This window comes from Lissotriton vulgaris, chromosome 3_2, assembly GCF_964263255.1.
Source record: "Lissotriton vulgaris chromosome 3_2, aLisVul1.2, whole genome shotgun sequence".
NCBI classification, from domain to species: domain Eukaryota; kingdom Metazoa; phylum Chordata; class Amphibia; order Caudata; family Salamandridae; genus Lissotriton; species Lissotriton vulgaris.
This window is the reverse complement of record NC_141690.1, coordinates 235,121,934-235,137,466: the sequence shown is the minus strand read 5'-3', so window position 1 is coordinate 235,137,466 and position 15,533 is coordinate 235,121,934. Positions and strand designations below refer to the sequence as shown.

The 15,533-nt window shown below is 44.1% G+C and overlaps 1 protein-coding gene across 4 annotated transcripts in view; it reads left to right on the top strand.

Annotated features, from left to right (window-relative positions):
• Positions 1-15,533, top strand: part of MAVS (mitochondrial antiviral signaling protein) — a 156,040-nt gene that overhangs the window by 53,810 nt on the left and 86,697 nt on the right. For all 4 annotated transcript variants that reach the window (XM_086964284.1, XM_086964285.1, XM_086964283.1 and 1 more), the window contains exon 3: positions 8,182-8,362. In XM_086964284.1, the coding sequence (XP_086820410.1) occupies positions 8,182-8,362 (181 nt within the window). The remainder of the gene's footprint in view (positions 1-8,181; positions 8,363-15,533) is intronic.

Genomic DNA, 15,533 nt, shown 5'->3' with positions numbered 1-15,533 from the left:
GCAGAACAAACTCAACATATAACCGACTATGATTTGTGAACATGCCTGTGGCTGGCAGTTTTTTAGGCATCTGTGAGTTGACTTTAGGGTACTCCGATTGTTCATGCTAACTGAAGGTACGAAAGAGCGGTCTTTCAAAGGTATCTATAAACCACTTATAACTCTGAATGATGCCTGTTAAATTGAAGAATGTGAGTACCACTTAGACAATGATAGATGTGTTACTGGTTTGAAGCATGTCAGTGTTTGTCGGACAGAGCTGGGTTCAGTGTCACTTGGGCTGATCATCTATTGCGCATTGAAGAAAAGTTTCAGACAGTCCAGAGAATCAACCTGGCCATATATTGCAGTCATAAAGTTGGAAGCGGGAAGATAAAATCTCTCCGGGCCCAAGTCTCATACATTATAGACTGGAAAACTTCCAGAGCCCAGACTCAGATGACATTAGTCATAGACCTCACCAAGTTATTATATAGCTAAATAATATACTGTATATACTAGTTATAGTTAGCTATTGCCATCATTTATTAAAATGTATTATTATTAAATAAATGTAATGCTTGCTTGTACTTACCTGGGATATAATGTATTTTGCTATGTGGTGACTCTCAATGTCAGACTCTTGTTGCCCAAATGGCGTACAGAAATTGCTAGATACTTGCGTTAAATATATGGCCCAGTATGATCATGCCACGATCTTGAATAAATCAATAGCAATGCATGTAGGCTATAGAACTACCAAGTAAAAGTATGTTTCTTTCGCTGTTTGACCCTTTCATCAGATTCACCCATGCCCTCGTTGGCTTGGGTGAATCATTTGCCCATAGACACATTAAAGTAACTGATGGTTTATTTCAGTCTGCCAAAATGAATGGACGGACGGCTGTATGATGAATGCACTTTATCAGCTAAAAAAGGTCTGACTTTTTTCAAGTCTCGACAGTCTAAGGAGATAAAAAAAAAGAACTGAAATTCTGGAATGGTTCTGGCAAATTGAAATTCTAGTATTGGAGATAGGATTGTGAGCTGAAGACACGTGCTATCTTTGTATACTTACAACTTACGTTTGCACCCGTTACAGACTCTAACTATACTTAATTGTTCACATGCACAACTTTTTTGTTGAGGTGAACGTTATGGCTTTATAGCCTGCCATAGCATCATCATCATCGCACCTCAGGCCTTTAACAAGGAAGCAGGCTTTAATGGCGTGTATAGACCAGCTACGGTGGCTATAAAGCTATTAGAATACTCATCCCCCCCATCAGGGCAGAATGTTCGACTTATTATTATTATTATTATTATTATTATTATTATTATTATTATTATTATTATTATTATTATTATTATTATTATTATCTCATTTATAAGACACATGAATCATCCCCAAATTCTGGAATGGTTCTGGCAAATTGAAATTCTAGTATTGGAGATAGGATTGTGAGCTGAAGACACGTGCTATCTTTGTATACTTACAACTTACGTTTGCACCCGTTACAGACTCTAACTATACTTAATTGTTCACATGCACAACTTTTTTGTTGAGGTGAACGTTATGGCTTTATAGCCTGCCATAGCATCATCATCATCGCACCTCAGGCCTTTAACAAGGAAGCAGGCTTTATTGGCATGTATAGACCAGCTACGGTGGCTATAAAGCTATTAGAATACTCATCCCCCCCCATCAGGGCAGAATGTTCGAATTATTATTATTATTATTATTATTATTATTATTATTATTATTATTATTATTATTATTATTATTATTATCTCATTTATAAGGCACATGAATCATCCCCAGGGGGATCTCTTGGCGCCCGAGAAGAGAAGCAACTGGAAGAGGAGTAAGGACTTCACTCTTTAGAACAGGCAGGTCTTAAGCAGCTTTTTAAATTGTACAAAGTTAGTACAGGCACGAATAGCTTCAGCAAGCTCATTCCAATGTGTGGGGGCCAGATAAAAGAAGGCACGTCCTCCCATTTTAACTTTCCTTATTCTCCTCCCACAAAGCAAGTTGCGATTGCTAGATCTAAGTTGTCTCCCCGGTTGGTAACGCTCAATCTTATTAGTCAGATATGCCGGACCCAGCCTGTGAAGGGACTTAAAGACCATGCAAAGCAACTTAAATATAGCATGCTTCTTTATGGGGAGCCAATCTAGAACGCGCAAGAGGGGGAGGGAGGGGGTTTGTGCTGGTTTATCAAGAGCCAGGCGAGCTGCGGTGTTCTGCACCACCTGCAACTTAGATAGCAAATCTTCCCTGATACCTACCAGTAAAGAGTTGCCATAATCAAGGCGACTCATAAGGAGCGCCTGAATCAGGGTCTTTCTAGCAGTCAACGGAATCCAGGGGAAGATCTTTCTGAGTGACCGCATGGTCCCATACAGGTGCCTGCAAGAGTTTTTACCTGGTCATCCATTGAAAGTTTGTTTTCTATTTTGACCCCTAGGTTCTTAGCCCAGGCCCTAGGAACAGGAGTTTCTCCTAATTCTATCGGCCACCAATCTGCACACCACAATTTATCTGCCTTGCCAAACAGCAATATCTCCGTTTTAGATGAGTTTAGCTGCAGAAAATGTTCCCTCATCCACTTAGCAATCGTCATCATATAATTGATAAACTTCGCCTTGCTTCCTGCAGGGTTTTTCTCAATGTGTACTATCAACTGCGTGTCATCAGCATAAGAGATGGTTTCAAACCCATGCTGTCTAATGATGGAGGCCAGGGAAGCGATATAGAGATTGAACAACGTGGGGCTCAATATAGAGCCCTGTGGGACCCCCTTGTCCACCGCAGTTGTAGGTGACGCATATGAGTCCAGCTGAACACATTGTGTTCTATCTGACAAGTAACTCTGAATCCAGTCACATGCCAGACCTCTGACACCAATCTCTCTAAGCCTGCTCAGCAGGATACTATGAGAGATGGTGTCAAAGGCTGCCGACAGATCAAGCAGCACCAACATGACTGGAGAGTCTCTGTCTAATGACATCCAAAGCGTGTCCGTGACCTCTAAGAGGGCCGGAAACCGGACTGGGATGAGTCCAAGATTTTGTTCTGTTCCAAATAGCTGGAGAGGTGTTGGTTAGTTATTGTCTCCATAATCTTGGAGCAACACGGGAGGAGAGATATTGGCCTATAATTCTGTAGGTCCATAGGATCTGCTGAAGCCTTTTTCAGCAGAGGCTTAAGACGTGCGCTCTTCCATTTACGTGGGAAGGTCGCAGTCGCTAATGAGATGTTACATATCTCTGCCAGTGAGTCCGCAATAACTGAGGATAGTTCAGACATGACCGCTGGTGGTGCTGGGTCTAAGATAGATCCAGATTTCGCCTGGGCTAAAAGGGTTCCTACCTGTTCGCTAGTAATGGTAGGAAAACATTCTAAAATCAGGGGCAAAAGATTTCCCTGACGGGGGACTCCCTCATGGACAGTCTCTTCAGGGCCCAAAAGAGTGATAAATTGTATCAATTTTATTGGTGAAGTGTCTCGCTAAGTTGTTACATAATTCCTGAGTTGCTGGCGGAAGTAGATTATTTTCCCTGGGACTGGTGAATTCCTTCAGGATAGCAAAAAGCTCACGCGAGGAGTCCTTCGCTCCTATAATACGAGCGCCTAAGTAGGTTCTCCTAGCTATATTGCACCTGATCGATGCGTCAGACTATTTACTCTGGAGGAGAGGTCAAAGGATTCCATAGCTGCCATCAGGCAGGCGGTATCTACATTAGCAGATGCCTCCAGGTGATGATTGAAGTCCCCTACAAGTAAAAACTTGTCCGTTAACAGCATGAAAGGAGCCAGCCTCTCAGATAATGCTGTACAGAAGTCTCTCTTATTTCCCCCTGGAGGGTGGTACACTAAGGCTCCCATCCATTCGGTCTTAAGTCCTTGCTGTAGTTTGAAAATCAGTAACTCCAAGTTTGGGCTGGAGACGGAATCGAGGATCTTAATATGAAAAGGGGGACGCGTATCAATTGCCAACCCTCCACCCCTCTTTCCCAATCTATCTAGACGTACCACCAAGTAGTCTTTTGGGAATGCTATTGCCAGTGCTGGTGTTGCGTCATTATTCAGCCACGTTTCACTGAAAAGACAAATATCCGGCTTTAAATCATCTACCATATCCCAAATTTCAGCCACATGTTTTGGAATAGATCTGACGTTAAGATAGAGGGTGCAACCGACTCACCTACAGACTGCGTCAGTGCTCCAGAGGACTCTCTAACCCCTACATGGTTTCCCTTAGGGGCAGTATAAGTAATGCCTGACCTAAGTCGCATGCGCATTGATGACAAACTGCAGTAAGGGCAGCTCCAGTCTGGGAGGTTTTTTGCCTAATTGAGTGGCACATCTCCCACCAGGACAGGGTGTCGCAAATCCCCATTGCCGCAGGCTCTCACTCAAATAACATATCCTGAGCATAGGACTGGCCTGCTGATGCACAGGCAGCATTTCCTGGCAGCCGGCAGCAAACAGGCGCGGATGGACGCAGACGGGCTTACCTTAGGCGCGCCCTCTGCGCGCGGCCGCAAGCGTGGTTGCATTTATGCCCCCAAATGTGTGGAGAGACTAGAGCGCTGACCGTTCCTAATGGCGGCCGGCACTTCCAGCTCGTGCAAAAATACTAGCCCTCTCCCCACAAACAATCAGCTGTCTGATTGCGGAGGACCGGAGGGCAACAGAACGGCTGCTATAAAAGTAGGTAGGTTGTACAAATGCCCCCAGCGACCCTACAGTGCAGAACACAATCAATAAAATAGTGCTAAAACATTCAATTTCAAATTCAATTTGAAAAGCGGTCCGATAACAACTGCAATACTCCGAATGCAGATGCCTTCAACAACAAAGGTCTCACGGAGCCAGAGGTGATTGAAATCCCTTCGGCTCTGAAGCCTTTGTTCACAGTTGTTGCTGTTAAGTCTAACAGTCAGGTCTCGAGTCCTTTCCTGAATTCCAGCAGAAAGCCTGAGGTCCGGATGTGTAGAGGGAGGTCATTCCAGGCCCTGGATACAAGGTATGAGAAGTAACAACCTCCGCTGTAGCTTCAACGTATGCACAGGCGTGAGCGAATTGAAGGGAGGCGGAGCATAGGATTCTGGAGAGTTGGTGGAAGTTCAGGCAGTGGTTGATATATGCGATCCTTGGTTATGTAGGGCTTTGTAAGTGTGGCTCAGTACTTTGTAGTGGCCTCTCTTGTGGATGTGGAGACAGTAGATATTCTTGAGGTGGGGGGGTGATGCCGGTCTGCTCAGGGAGGTCGAGGATGAGTCTGGCTGCCAAGTTCTGTATGGTATGTAGCCTCTTCAGGAGGTGTGAGGTGATTCCAACGTAGAGTGGGTTGCCATAGTCCAGTTGGCTGGATACTAGGGCTTGGGTGACATGGGCCTAGTATTTACCGGGAGGCATTTGTAGTTCTTGCGGATCATGCGAAGAGTGAGGAAGCAGGCATAGGAGACTGAGTTGATCTAGCTTTTCATGGTAAGGTTGCTGTCCAGGATGATGCTGAGCTTGCAGGCACGGTCTGTCGGTGTGGGTAAGGGTCTTAGTTCTAGTTCTACCAGGTGTCGTTCCACAGGGAGATGGAGTTCCGGAAGTTCAGTACTCCCTTTTTATGAGAGTTGAGTTTCATGCAGTTGTCCTTCATCCAATCTGCAATGTTAGTCATACACCTGTGGAAGTTGGCTCTCATGGTGGAGGGTTCTTCGGATAGCGTCAGGATGAGTGTCGTCGGCAAAGGAAATTAGCTTTAGTCCATGGGTTCTGATGATGACGGCCAGGGGGGTCATGTAGGCGTTGAACAGGGTGGGGCTGAGGGATGAGCATTGAGGGACGCCGCAGATGATTGTCTTGTGTTCAGAGGTGTAGAGAGGAAGGTATACTCTCTGGGTTCTTCCCGTGAGGAAAGATGTTGATCCTTGAATTCTGATTTGGTAGAGTGTGTGGTGAGATACGGTGTTGAATGCTGCTGAGAGGATCAGGGCCGCCATTTCCCCTCGGCGGAGGAGGGCTCTGATGTCATCGGTGGTGGCAATGAGTATTGTGTTGGTGCTGTGGTTCGCGCTTAATCCAGACTGGGAGATGTCTAGAAGGTTGTTGCTCTCCATGTGTTCAATGAATTGGTGGCTGATGCCCTTTTTGAGGACCCTCATTGGGAAGGGGAGCAGAGAGATGGGATGGATGTTCTTGAGTTCACTGTAGTTGGCGAACAGCTTCTTGAGAAGGGATTTAATTTAGACCTCTTTTCATTCATCGAGGAGTGTGGCCGTGGTGATGAATGCACTTAAGATGGTTGTGAGTTTGTTGCTGATCGACTTGCTCCCAAGGTTGAAGATGTGGTGGGGCAGGGGTATGTAGGTGCTTCTGAGTGGACTAAGTTTGTGATGGTGGTAGTGCCTTTCATGGTGAGCTGGTCCCAGGTGGGAAGCAGGTGGTCTGGGTTTGTCTCTGAAGGAGCGATGAGGTTGAAGATGTTGACAGTGGTGGGTTGGGCCATGAAGTTTTCTCAGATGTTGGGAATTTTGTCATTGAAAAAGTCCATCAGGGTGTCGCAGAGGTCCTGAGCGGGGCTGATGATGTTTTTGGAGGCAGAGGAGTTCGAGAACTTTCTGACAATGTCTGGTTAGCCCTGGCCTCGATGCGGTAGGCATGGGCTACTCTTTTGTCTTTCTCTGGGGTTTGTGGTAATGGTTCAGCAAAGTTTTGTAGCATGTTTGGTCTTTGATGTCCTTGCTGGTATGCCACCTTCACTCAAGTTGCTTGCATTTGCATTTTCATTTCTTAGTTTTGTGGTGTACCAGCTGGCCTGTTTGGAGGCTCTCTTCGATTTAGTGGGAGCAACTCTTTCGGTGTAATCGGTGATCAAGGTGGAGAAGTTCTTCACAGCCTGTTCTATGTTGGTTGAGGTGTCTGGGTAGGAGGAGTTGAGGCTGTAGGTCCATTGGCTTTCAGATAGTGGTGCTGAGCGGCTCGGCGGTGGTGCTGGGGGAATGTTCTACATCTATCAGCCGCACACAGGGCCATGGTTGTTAGCTTATGAACATTCACAGCAAGAGCTGTGAGAGGGGCTGAAGTCAGCCCCTGGTTCTTTCCGGCTTGGCTGACCTGCTTTTTGTAGTTCAACCAAGCCAGGGAGACCCAGGAGCTGAGCAGCATTCACCCCTCCCTCATTCTGAAGCCATAGTACCACTGAGCTACAGGAGAAGGGAAGGGTGAAGGCTACATGGCCTCTGCCTTTCTTTTTTCTCTGCCTAGTTAATATATTTTTGAGAGGCAAGGGAAAAAGAAAGGCAGAGGCTGTGTATTAGGACATTGAAATGTTGAGAGCAGCGGGACTACACCAGTTCATATAGGCCACTGCTGCTCCATTGTCTTCAATGGAGCTCTCAACATTTCAATCTTCTAATCAACCTTCAACCACTGATGACAGACTGAGTGTGGCGGAAGTGGACATCCCCACTTCCCCCCCTTAATAACTTCAGCCTAAAATTGAGCATGCATTTCATATTCTTTTGTCAGTTTTAAGGACCCTTATACACATATTTTCTTCAAAAGACATTTTAGCAATGTAGGTCTGGCTAAATGTACATTGATACCCTATCAGATCCAAGGACTGATATAACGGTGTGCCCCTTTTCAACTTAAACAATGTAGATCAGGAAAAAATAGAAGAGAGACGTCTCTAACCAGTAGTGTTTTTTTGGGTGCTTTTTTTTAGATCATGGGTGCTACACCTGTTTACTGCTGCAGGAAAATGTTTTTTGGCCTGTACTTATATTATTTACATTTATCGCTGATTTACTGTATTGTTTAATCTTATGATTTGGTCCTTTACTGATTGATTGGATATTATATTTTCTTCTACATTTTTAACGATCAATGCTGATGTCATTTTCTTCTGTTCATATGTTATGATGAAAAATGCTACTTTTTATGTTTTTATGCATTTTATGAATGTGAACTAAAATATGTTTTTCTACTGCTAAGAGCTTCATCAGGGTATGGTTGTGGGTGATGAACAGCTGGACATCTTTGATGATAGTCTAATGATGAAATATAAGTGAGTATTTGTGTCCTTGCCACCCCCAAAGCTGTTCATCCTCTCATCCTTAATGACCTTGTCCGTGCAGCCTACGAATCCATGAAAAGCTGGTACCCTATCTAGTGTTATTTGATTTTTACAGGAAGGAATAAGAGCAAGGCGGGACAACCACGGAAATCAGAGGAGTATGTATGACTTTCTGGATGCATTAAGGCGACGATCGAACTGGGTGAATGGACTGATAAGTGCCCTCAGAGCTTGTGAGCATGGAGAGCTTGCAGAACGTCTTCAGATGGAATATGATGCACTTCAGCCTAGTTCTGGTAAGGTTTGTTTTCTTGTTGTAAACTATTTTGTTTTCCAACAGGCATTAGTCAGTTGAGTCCTCACAGCAAAGTATCTCAGTACTTGTGAAAAGCACAGTCTAGATAGGTAAATCTCTCTTTTCTAAAAAGAGAGATTCTAAAACCACTTTTTTGTCTAACATAAACACCATACTGGAATCGGCAGCTATGGAAACTAGCTTCACTGTTCTTGGTGACCTGAACTTTCATCTAGATCTCGATCATCTAGCTGACTCTGTTGCTCTCACCACTGACCTAGGCAACCTAGGGCTAAACCAGCTTGTTAAGTCTTCCACGCACCAAGCTGGCCACATTTTGGACCCTATTTTCTCCAATCTAGAAGGTCTCCATATCACAAACATCTTGCCCATGCAGTGGACAGACCACTTTGCAATCTTTGCTAATATCACCTCTTGCAAGGACTGTAATAACAACCCGCCTCTGATACCCAAATTACCGTTTAAAGACTGGAAAAACATTAATTTAGAACATTTCAAACTAACACTCTCACAAACCTGCCCGGAATTCGCCACTGACCCCAACCTAGCACTTCAGCAACTATATGAATGGATTGGTAAAGCATCTTACCAAGCAGCCCCTTCCAAGGAACATTCTAGCAATAGAGCTAAACCTACCGCTCCTTGGTATAACGATAATCTCAGGACGCAAAAACAGATCAACCGCAGCAAGGAGAGAATCTGGAGGAAAGATTATAATGCAGATAGCAAGGCTGCCTATAGAGAGGCTGTAGCTCTATACAAAAATAAGATTGCACAAGCCAAAAGAGAATATTATACCGCTCAAATTGAGCAGGCCAAAAATTCCAGCAAGCAACTATTTTCCATTACTAAAGCTCTATCAGGTAACTCCCCGGACCTTACGCCCCCCCCGTCGCAATCACTGTGTGACTCCCTTGCAGCGTTCTTCTACACCAAAGTAGACGACATCTATCAAGCATTCTCTTCCAAATTGCTCCCGGTACCTAATCCTGCCTTAACCTCCCCCTCTGCTAATGCCTTTTCGTGTTTTCAACCAGTCACCCAAGAGCAAATAAAAAATACACTTCAGACCATCAAATCAGGCTCACCCCTAGACCCCTGCCCTTTTTCGGTCCTTACACCAGTCCTAGACGTTATCACACCAGCACTTACGCAGGTCTGTAATTTGATTTTGCAGTCAGGTCATTACCCCGACCCGCTCAAAAACACTTTGTTAAAGCCGTTGCTAAAAAAACCCTCGCTTGACAAAAATGAGCTCAAAAATTATCGGCCAATTGCAAGTCTTCCATTTATGGCAAAGACAATTGAAAAGATCATGAATACCCAGATCTCTGAGTTTATTGAACTGCACCAGCTCCTGGACAATACACAGTTTGGATTTCGGAAACATCACGGGACTGAGACAGCCCTGATCAAAGCCGCCGATGACATCAGGGTCATCAGGGACCAAGGTGGCACTGCCATACTGGTGCTGTTAGATCTATCGGCGGCCTTCGACACGGTCGACCACAACATCTTGGTCGACCGTGTCCAAGGATTAGGTATCTGTCATACGGCCAAAAATCTAATTGCCTCTTTCCTTGCTAATAGAACGCAGGCGGTCACCCTAGGACCCTTTCAATCAGCACAACTCTCCGCCCCCTGTGGTGTTCCTCAAGGCTCATCCCTTAGTCCGACACTCTTCAACATCTATGTGTCGGACCTAGCTAAGACCATCAAAGCACACGGGATGAGCCTTACCTCGTACGCCGACGACACCCAACTAGTGTTGGCGATCAAAGGGGACGGAGAGCAAGTAGCTGAAAAATTCAAGATAGGGCTCCTAGATATAGGAGACTGGATGGCGCAAAACTGTTTAAAGTTAAACTCAGAGAAAACTGAGGTACTCATTTTCGGTCCATTATCACCAGCTTGGTCCACCATTTGGTGGCCGGAGTCCTTTGGCACACCTCCTATACCAGCTTCCAAGGTCAGGAACCTGGGGATTCTTTTTGATGATGGACTGAACTTTATGGATCATGCCAACAAGACTGCATCTATTGCGCACCTAAAATTAAAAATGATTCGCAAAATTCGTCCTTTTCTTCCCGAATCTGCGATTAAGACACTTGTTTCAGCCCTTGTCCTCTCATCCTTGGACTATTGTAACGGGTTATTTCTCAACGCACAAACCAGAGTTACTACAAAACTGCAAACTATACAAAACGCAGCAGCCCGCCTCATCACCGGCAAAACAAAGTTTGAACCCATTGCCAATAACATCAAAGATCTCCACTGGCTGACTGTACATAAAAGAGTCCACTTTAAGGCTCTCTGTATAGTTTTCAAAACACTCAATGACCAAGGACCATTTTTTCTACGAGACAAACTGAAATTTTACAAGCCTACAAGAGCTCTACGCTCAGCTGCCTCTAATCAGCTGCTTGTTCCACGCACCAAAACAGTGTCTTGGGGGGACCGTCGCTTTCTGGTGGCGGCCCCCAAACTTTGGAATACTTTGCCCCTTAACATCAGACAAAGCACCACGCTGTTCCAGTTTCGCAAACTTTTGAAAACCTGGCTTTTCTCTCATTAATCCACCCTTCTCTGTGTCCGGCTTAGTTCTTCACTCTTCATTTTCTCAATAATGGTTTGAGCGCCTTGACGCCTGAGGGTATAAGCAGCGCTTTACAAATGTCAAAAAATAAATAAATAAATAAATAAATAAAATTTTCATGTGCTGCAAAGAAGACATTTATTGTCCAGAGATGTGGTGTCTCAGCAAAGGGGTTTCATCTTGCACCACTGGTATTTCCCAATGTTGAACCTTCAGGTGATGGCTTAAGCAGGTAATCAAACATGTTTGTCAAAGATATATTTCAGTTAGGTGTGAATTCAAGAAGACTGCCACTCTCTTGGTTACCTGGAGGAATGCAGTGCATACACAGTGAATACTACAGGCCTCATGTGTGCTTTGCAGATGAAATAACAGTGGCTCCTGATACCTGTGTCTTGGCTTAGGAGGTAATGCAATATCTGAGGCAGGGGATAAACTCAGAGAAGAATCCTTCGGCAGACTTTCTTGCGCCATTCCTTTTTTCTACGGAGAAAGTTTCACTTGTGGTTTCTCCTTTGGTTTTAGCACTTCTTCCTAAAATCGGAGAATCTAAAACAGACCCATCGTTTCTAAACTATTCAGTTAGACTGCCTCGTTGTGAATGAAATGCTGTTGCCAAGCAGTAGTAACTCAGTTTATGATTGGCATGACCCTTCGACACTCAGGCTGAACATCAAGAAATAGTCTAAAATTATATTAATACAATGCAAGATATTCATAGTAAATTGTGTATTGCCCAAGTAGTTACTGCCAGCTTATAGCTGGTTGTATCTTCCTGTAAAAAAAGAAAACACAAATAGTGCCTTTAAAAAGAGCCCAAACCCATGTGTGCACTTCATTTATTTAATCAATCGTCTGGCTTCTTCCTTGCAACCCAGGCGACCTCGGAATCCTTAAACCCTTGCAGCCTGATTCATCAAGCTGAATTGCGCTCGCAAAGGGCCAGATTCTGAGAATCGGGCCCTTTGCGAGTGCGATTTTTGCATTTGGGATTCATCTTCCCAAATGCAAAAATCGGTAATAGCGATTTCGCTATTTTGCGAGGAATTACATTTAAGGAATCTCAATTTGAGATTCCTTAAATGCAATTCATCATCCAATTTTAAATTGCGAATTCGCAATTTCGGCCTGCTATTTACCGCGAGGTCAAACCTCGTGGTAAATAGCGAAAACTTGGAAAAATGCTTTTAAAAGCATTTTTCTAAGTTGCATGTTGCACACACACATGTCCTCTGGACATGTGTGTGCGCAACACCTGTTTAAATTAGCATTTAAGGGGTGCTACAGGGTGTCCTTTGGACACCCCTGGCACCCTTTAAATCGCTATCTTATTTGTGATTAGTTAATTGCTAATCGCAAATAAGGAATATGTAGGAATCACATTTTTTTTTGCGATTCCTACATGAATCCCGTTTTGCGAGTCTGTAATATCGATTCCTTATGAATCGCTATTAAAGACTCGTAAAACTGGTCTTTGATGAATCAGGCTGTTGGTTCTGTACATATCTTAGGGCTACAGAACGAAAAACTTCGAATTTTTTAGCAGAAGTGCAACTAATTATACTTTCAGAAATAAAGCAGAACATACAAATCTATATTTAAATCTACCAAATAGTTTTTTTTTTACCACATGGCATCATGGCCAGAGCTTCCGCCTTTGGAACTGGAGAACCATGTTCGAGTTTCGGAGTCGGCTCAACATCCTGAATCAGGGCAAATCACTTCATCTCCCTGTGCCTCAAAAATTAAAGTGATCTTGTGTAATGTTACTGGTACTCAGATAAAATACTCTAGTACCTCTGGACTGAGTTTGCGCTCTATAAAACTGCAAAAAAATAATAACATATTTTCTGAACCCAATATATCACCCATTTTTCCTCTCTATCAGAACTCGCCTTTCCCTGATCTACTCTGATGTGTGGAATTTCAGTCCTCTTTAGGATTCTGACATTGACAGTCTAATCCACAAGAGTAAAATCTCAGGCTCTCCCCTCTGGCTCATGCTTGCTAAAATAGTAAGAGTCTCTCACCAATTTTTGCCATTAAACAAAATTAATAATTAATGCCTCTAACATTGGCATTATACATCCTTCATTTACATCTTCAATCAAGGCAGCATTACTAAAATCCTTAGATCTTGACTGAAGTATCAGACTATCGTCTCATGTCACAGCTGTGTTTTGTGACAAAACTATTGGAGAGAGCTATATATAACCAAATGCAGAATTTTGTTGAGGTCAAGTACCTTTTCAGCCTGTACAATTGGGATTCCAATCAGGCCATAGCATCACAACGGTGATAGTTGCAGCCATAGGTAGCTGGCGGATGTGGAGAATTTAATACCCCTCGTCCAACTAGACATCTCTCTGACTGGCAGATTTGGAGAATTGAATAGCTTTTTTCTCACCATCCTTTGACACTGTGAATCACCACATCCTTCTAGCAGTATTTCTGTGTCAAGGCCATGATTTTAAAATTAAGATTAGACACTTCTCACTTTAAGTAACATTACAGAAGCTGCGACATCCCTTGCACGTCTTTACTATCACCTCTTCTGTTTAATCTCTTTATTCTCTCATTGGCCTATTTGATGGAATCATTTGGATACCCATTGTTAGGTCTGGCATTAGTCAAGACCTTTTGAGTTACCTAAAATTATATGTAATGTACTCATAGAAAGAGACTTTCAGTCAGCCCTCTTCATTCATTGGCCTGCTGTTGTATGATGGTGAGTTTCGCATCCTGCATCCTGGTTAATACCTGTCCTAAATGCCTCATGTTGTTCTACCCTGAATTACTAAACACCACATCCAGGTAGGCCACAAGGAACTCCTCTGGCCCTGAAGAACACGGTTTATCAGGTAGGGAATTGTGGCAGGAGCATTGTTCAACCCAAATGGCATTACTTTAAACTGATCTAGCCCTTCGGGGGTAGAAAATTAATCTTCTTCTTGGCACTTGCTGCTAAGGCAACCTGCCAATACCCACTGTTGTAATCAAAGGTGCTCAAGTAATTTGCAGCACCTAACAGATTGAAAAAAAACATATTTGCTCTCGTATTTAGTTGGACAGCGGTCTTGGTTACCTCATTTTGGGCCTGGTAGCACTCAAAGAACCACAAGTATGTAGACCCTTGCTTTGTTACGGGCAGCACAAAACTAGACACAAGACTACGAGATCTCTCAATGACCCCCAGGTCCAATATCTTGGCAACCTCTGCCTTAATTTATCCCTGATCCCGGACAGGCATTCGGTACATTCTGCCCTTCACTAGCAGAATGTAACCTGTGTCTATGTTGTGGACACAGAGTGATGTCAACCCTGGAGCCAGCGAGAAGAGGTTGGAAAACAGCCCCACCACCTCAGTACACTCACTCTCTCTCTCTCTCTCTCTGCGGCCTTGGCGTTACCTCTGGTTAACTGAAACTTTTCCGAAGTGCCATCCCACACGTCACCATGCAGCAGGTCAGGATGAGGCTCACTGTCTTCCTCAACCTCCCCAGCCATGTCCATGACATTTACTATATAGTGCCACTGCAGGTAAGGTGTCAGCCAGTTCACTTGGAACATCCTCCTTGGTACCGGGTGGGCACTATGTCCACTGTGTAGTTAGCCACAGAAATCTTCGGCGCTACCTTGTATGGCACACACCATTTGTCCTCCAAAGCCCCGACCCAAAACAGACTTCAGCACCAACACCTTCTGATACTGAGTCAGTGTAGATTTCTGGTCATACCAGTCCTACAGCTTGGCTTGTCATAAAATGTGACTTTGTGTGCATTGCCCATCAGCTTCCTGAGGCCAATCACATGTTCACCACATCCTTCAGTGGAGACATTAAGGTTCCTTTGCACCCATTTCTAAAAATGAGTGGACCCAACACCTGGTGACAATCCAGAAGTTAAGCAGACTGAACCCAACTCCCTTCTGCTAAATATTTCTGTTGGCGAACAAGAGACATGACAGGGAAAGATTCAGCTTCCTTCTTAGGTTTTTTAGCAGAGTTGCCATCTTGCTTTTGAGTGTCTTGTTGTACCACAACATCAAACCATTAGTTTGAGGGTGGTGCCACATGGATAAGTGGCAGGCCATACCAGCTTGCTTCCACATCTCTCTTGTGTATAAGGAGATAAAGTTAGTTTCCTAATCAGAGATCACTGTTCTTAGAAATCTGAACCTAGAAATGATCCAGGGTAGCTCTTGCTACCACCTTTGCAGTCGTACTTCTCAGAGGTACAGACTTGGAGTACCCGGTGGCATAATTCACCACAACCAAAATATACTTGTTGCTTGACAGTAAAGTGGGGTTCAAATGGCCGTACAATGTCTATTCCCATCTGCTTGCAACTAACATAGCAAGCGAAACAGGTTCTAAAGAACCTGTCTGTGTCGCTGTTCTTTCTTTGCCACTAGACCGAAGGTCCATCCTATCCTGGGTTCTTCTAATGCCCAAATGTCCTGCCAGGGGCATGTCATGGGGCAGTGACAACAGGACGCTCCTTTACTTGGAAGCACTAGCCTCTTTCTTACTCACAGCTCAGGATTGACGGACTCA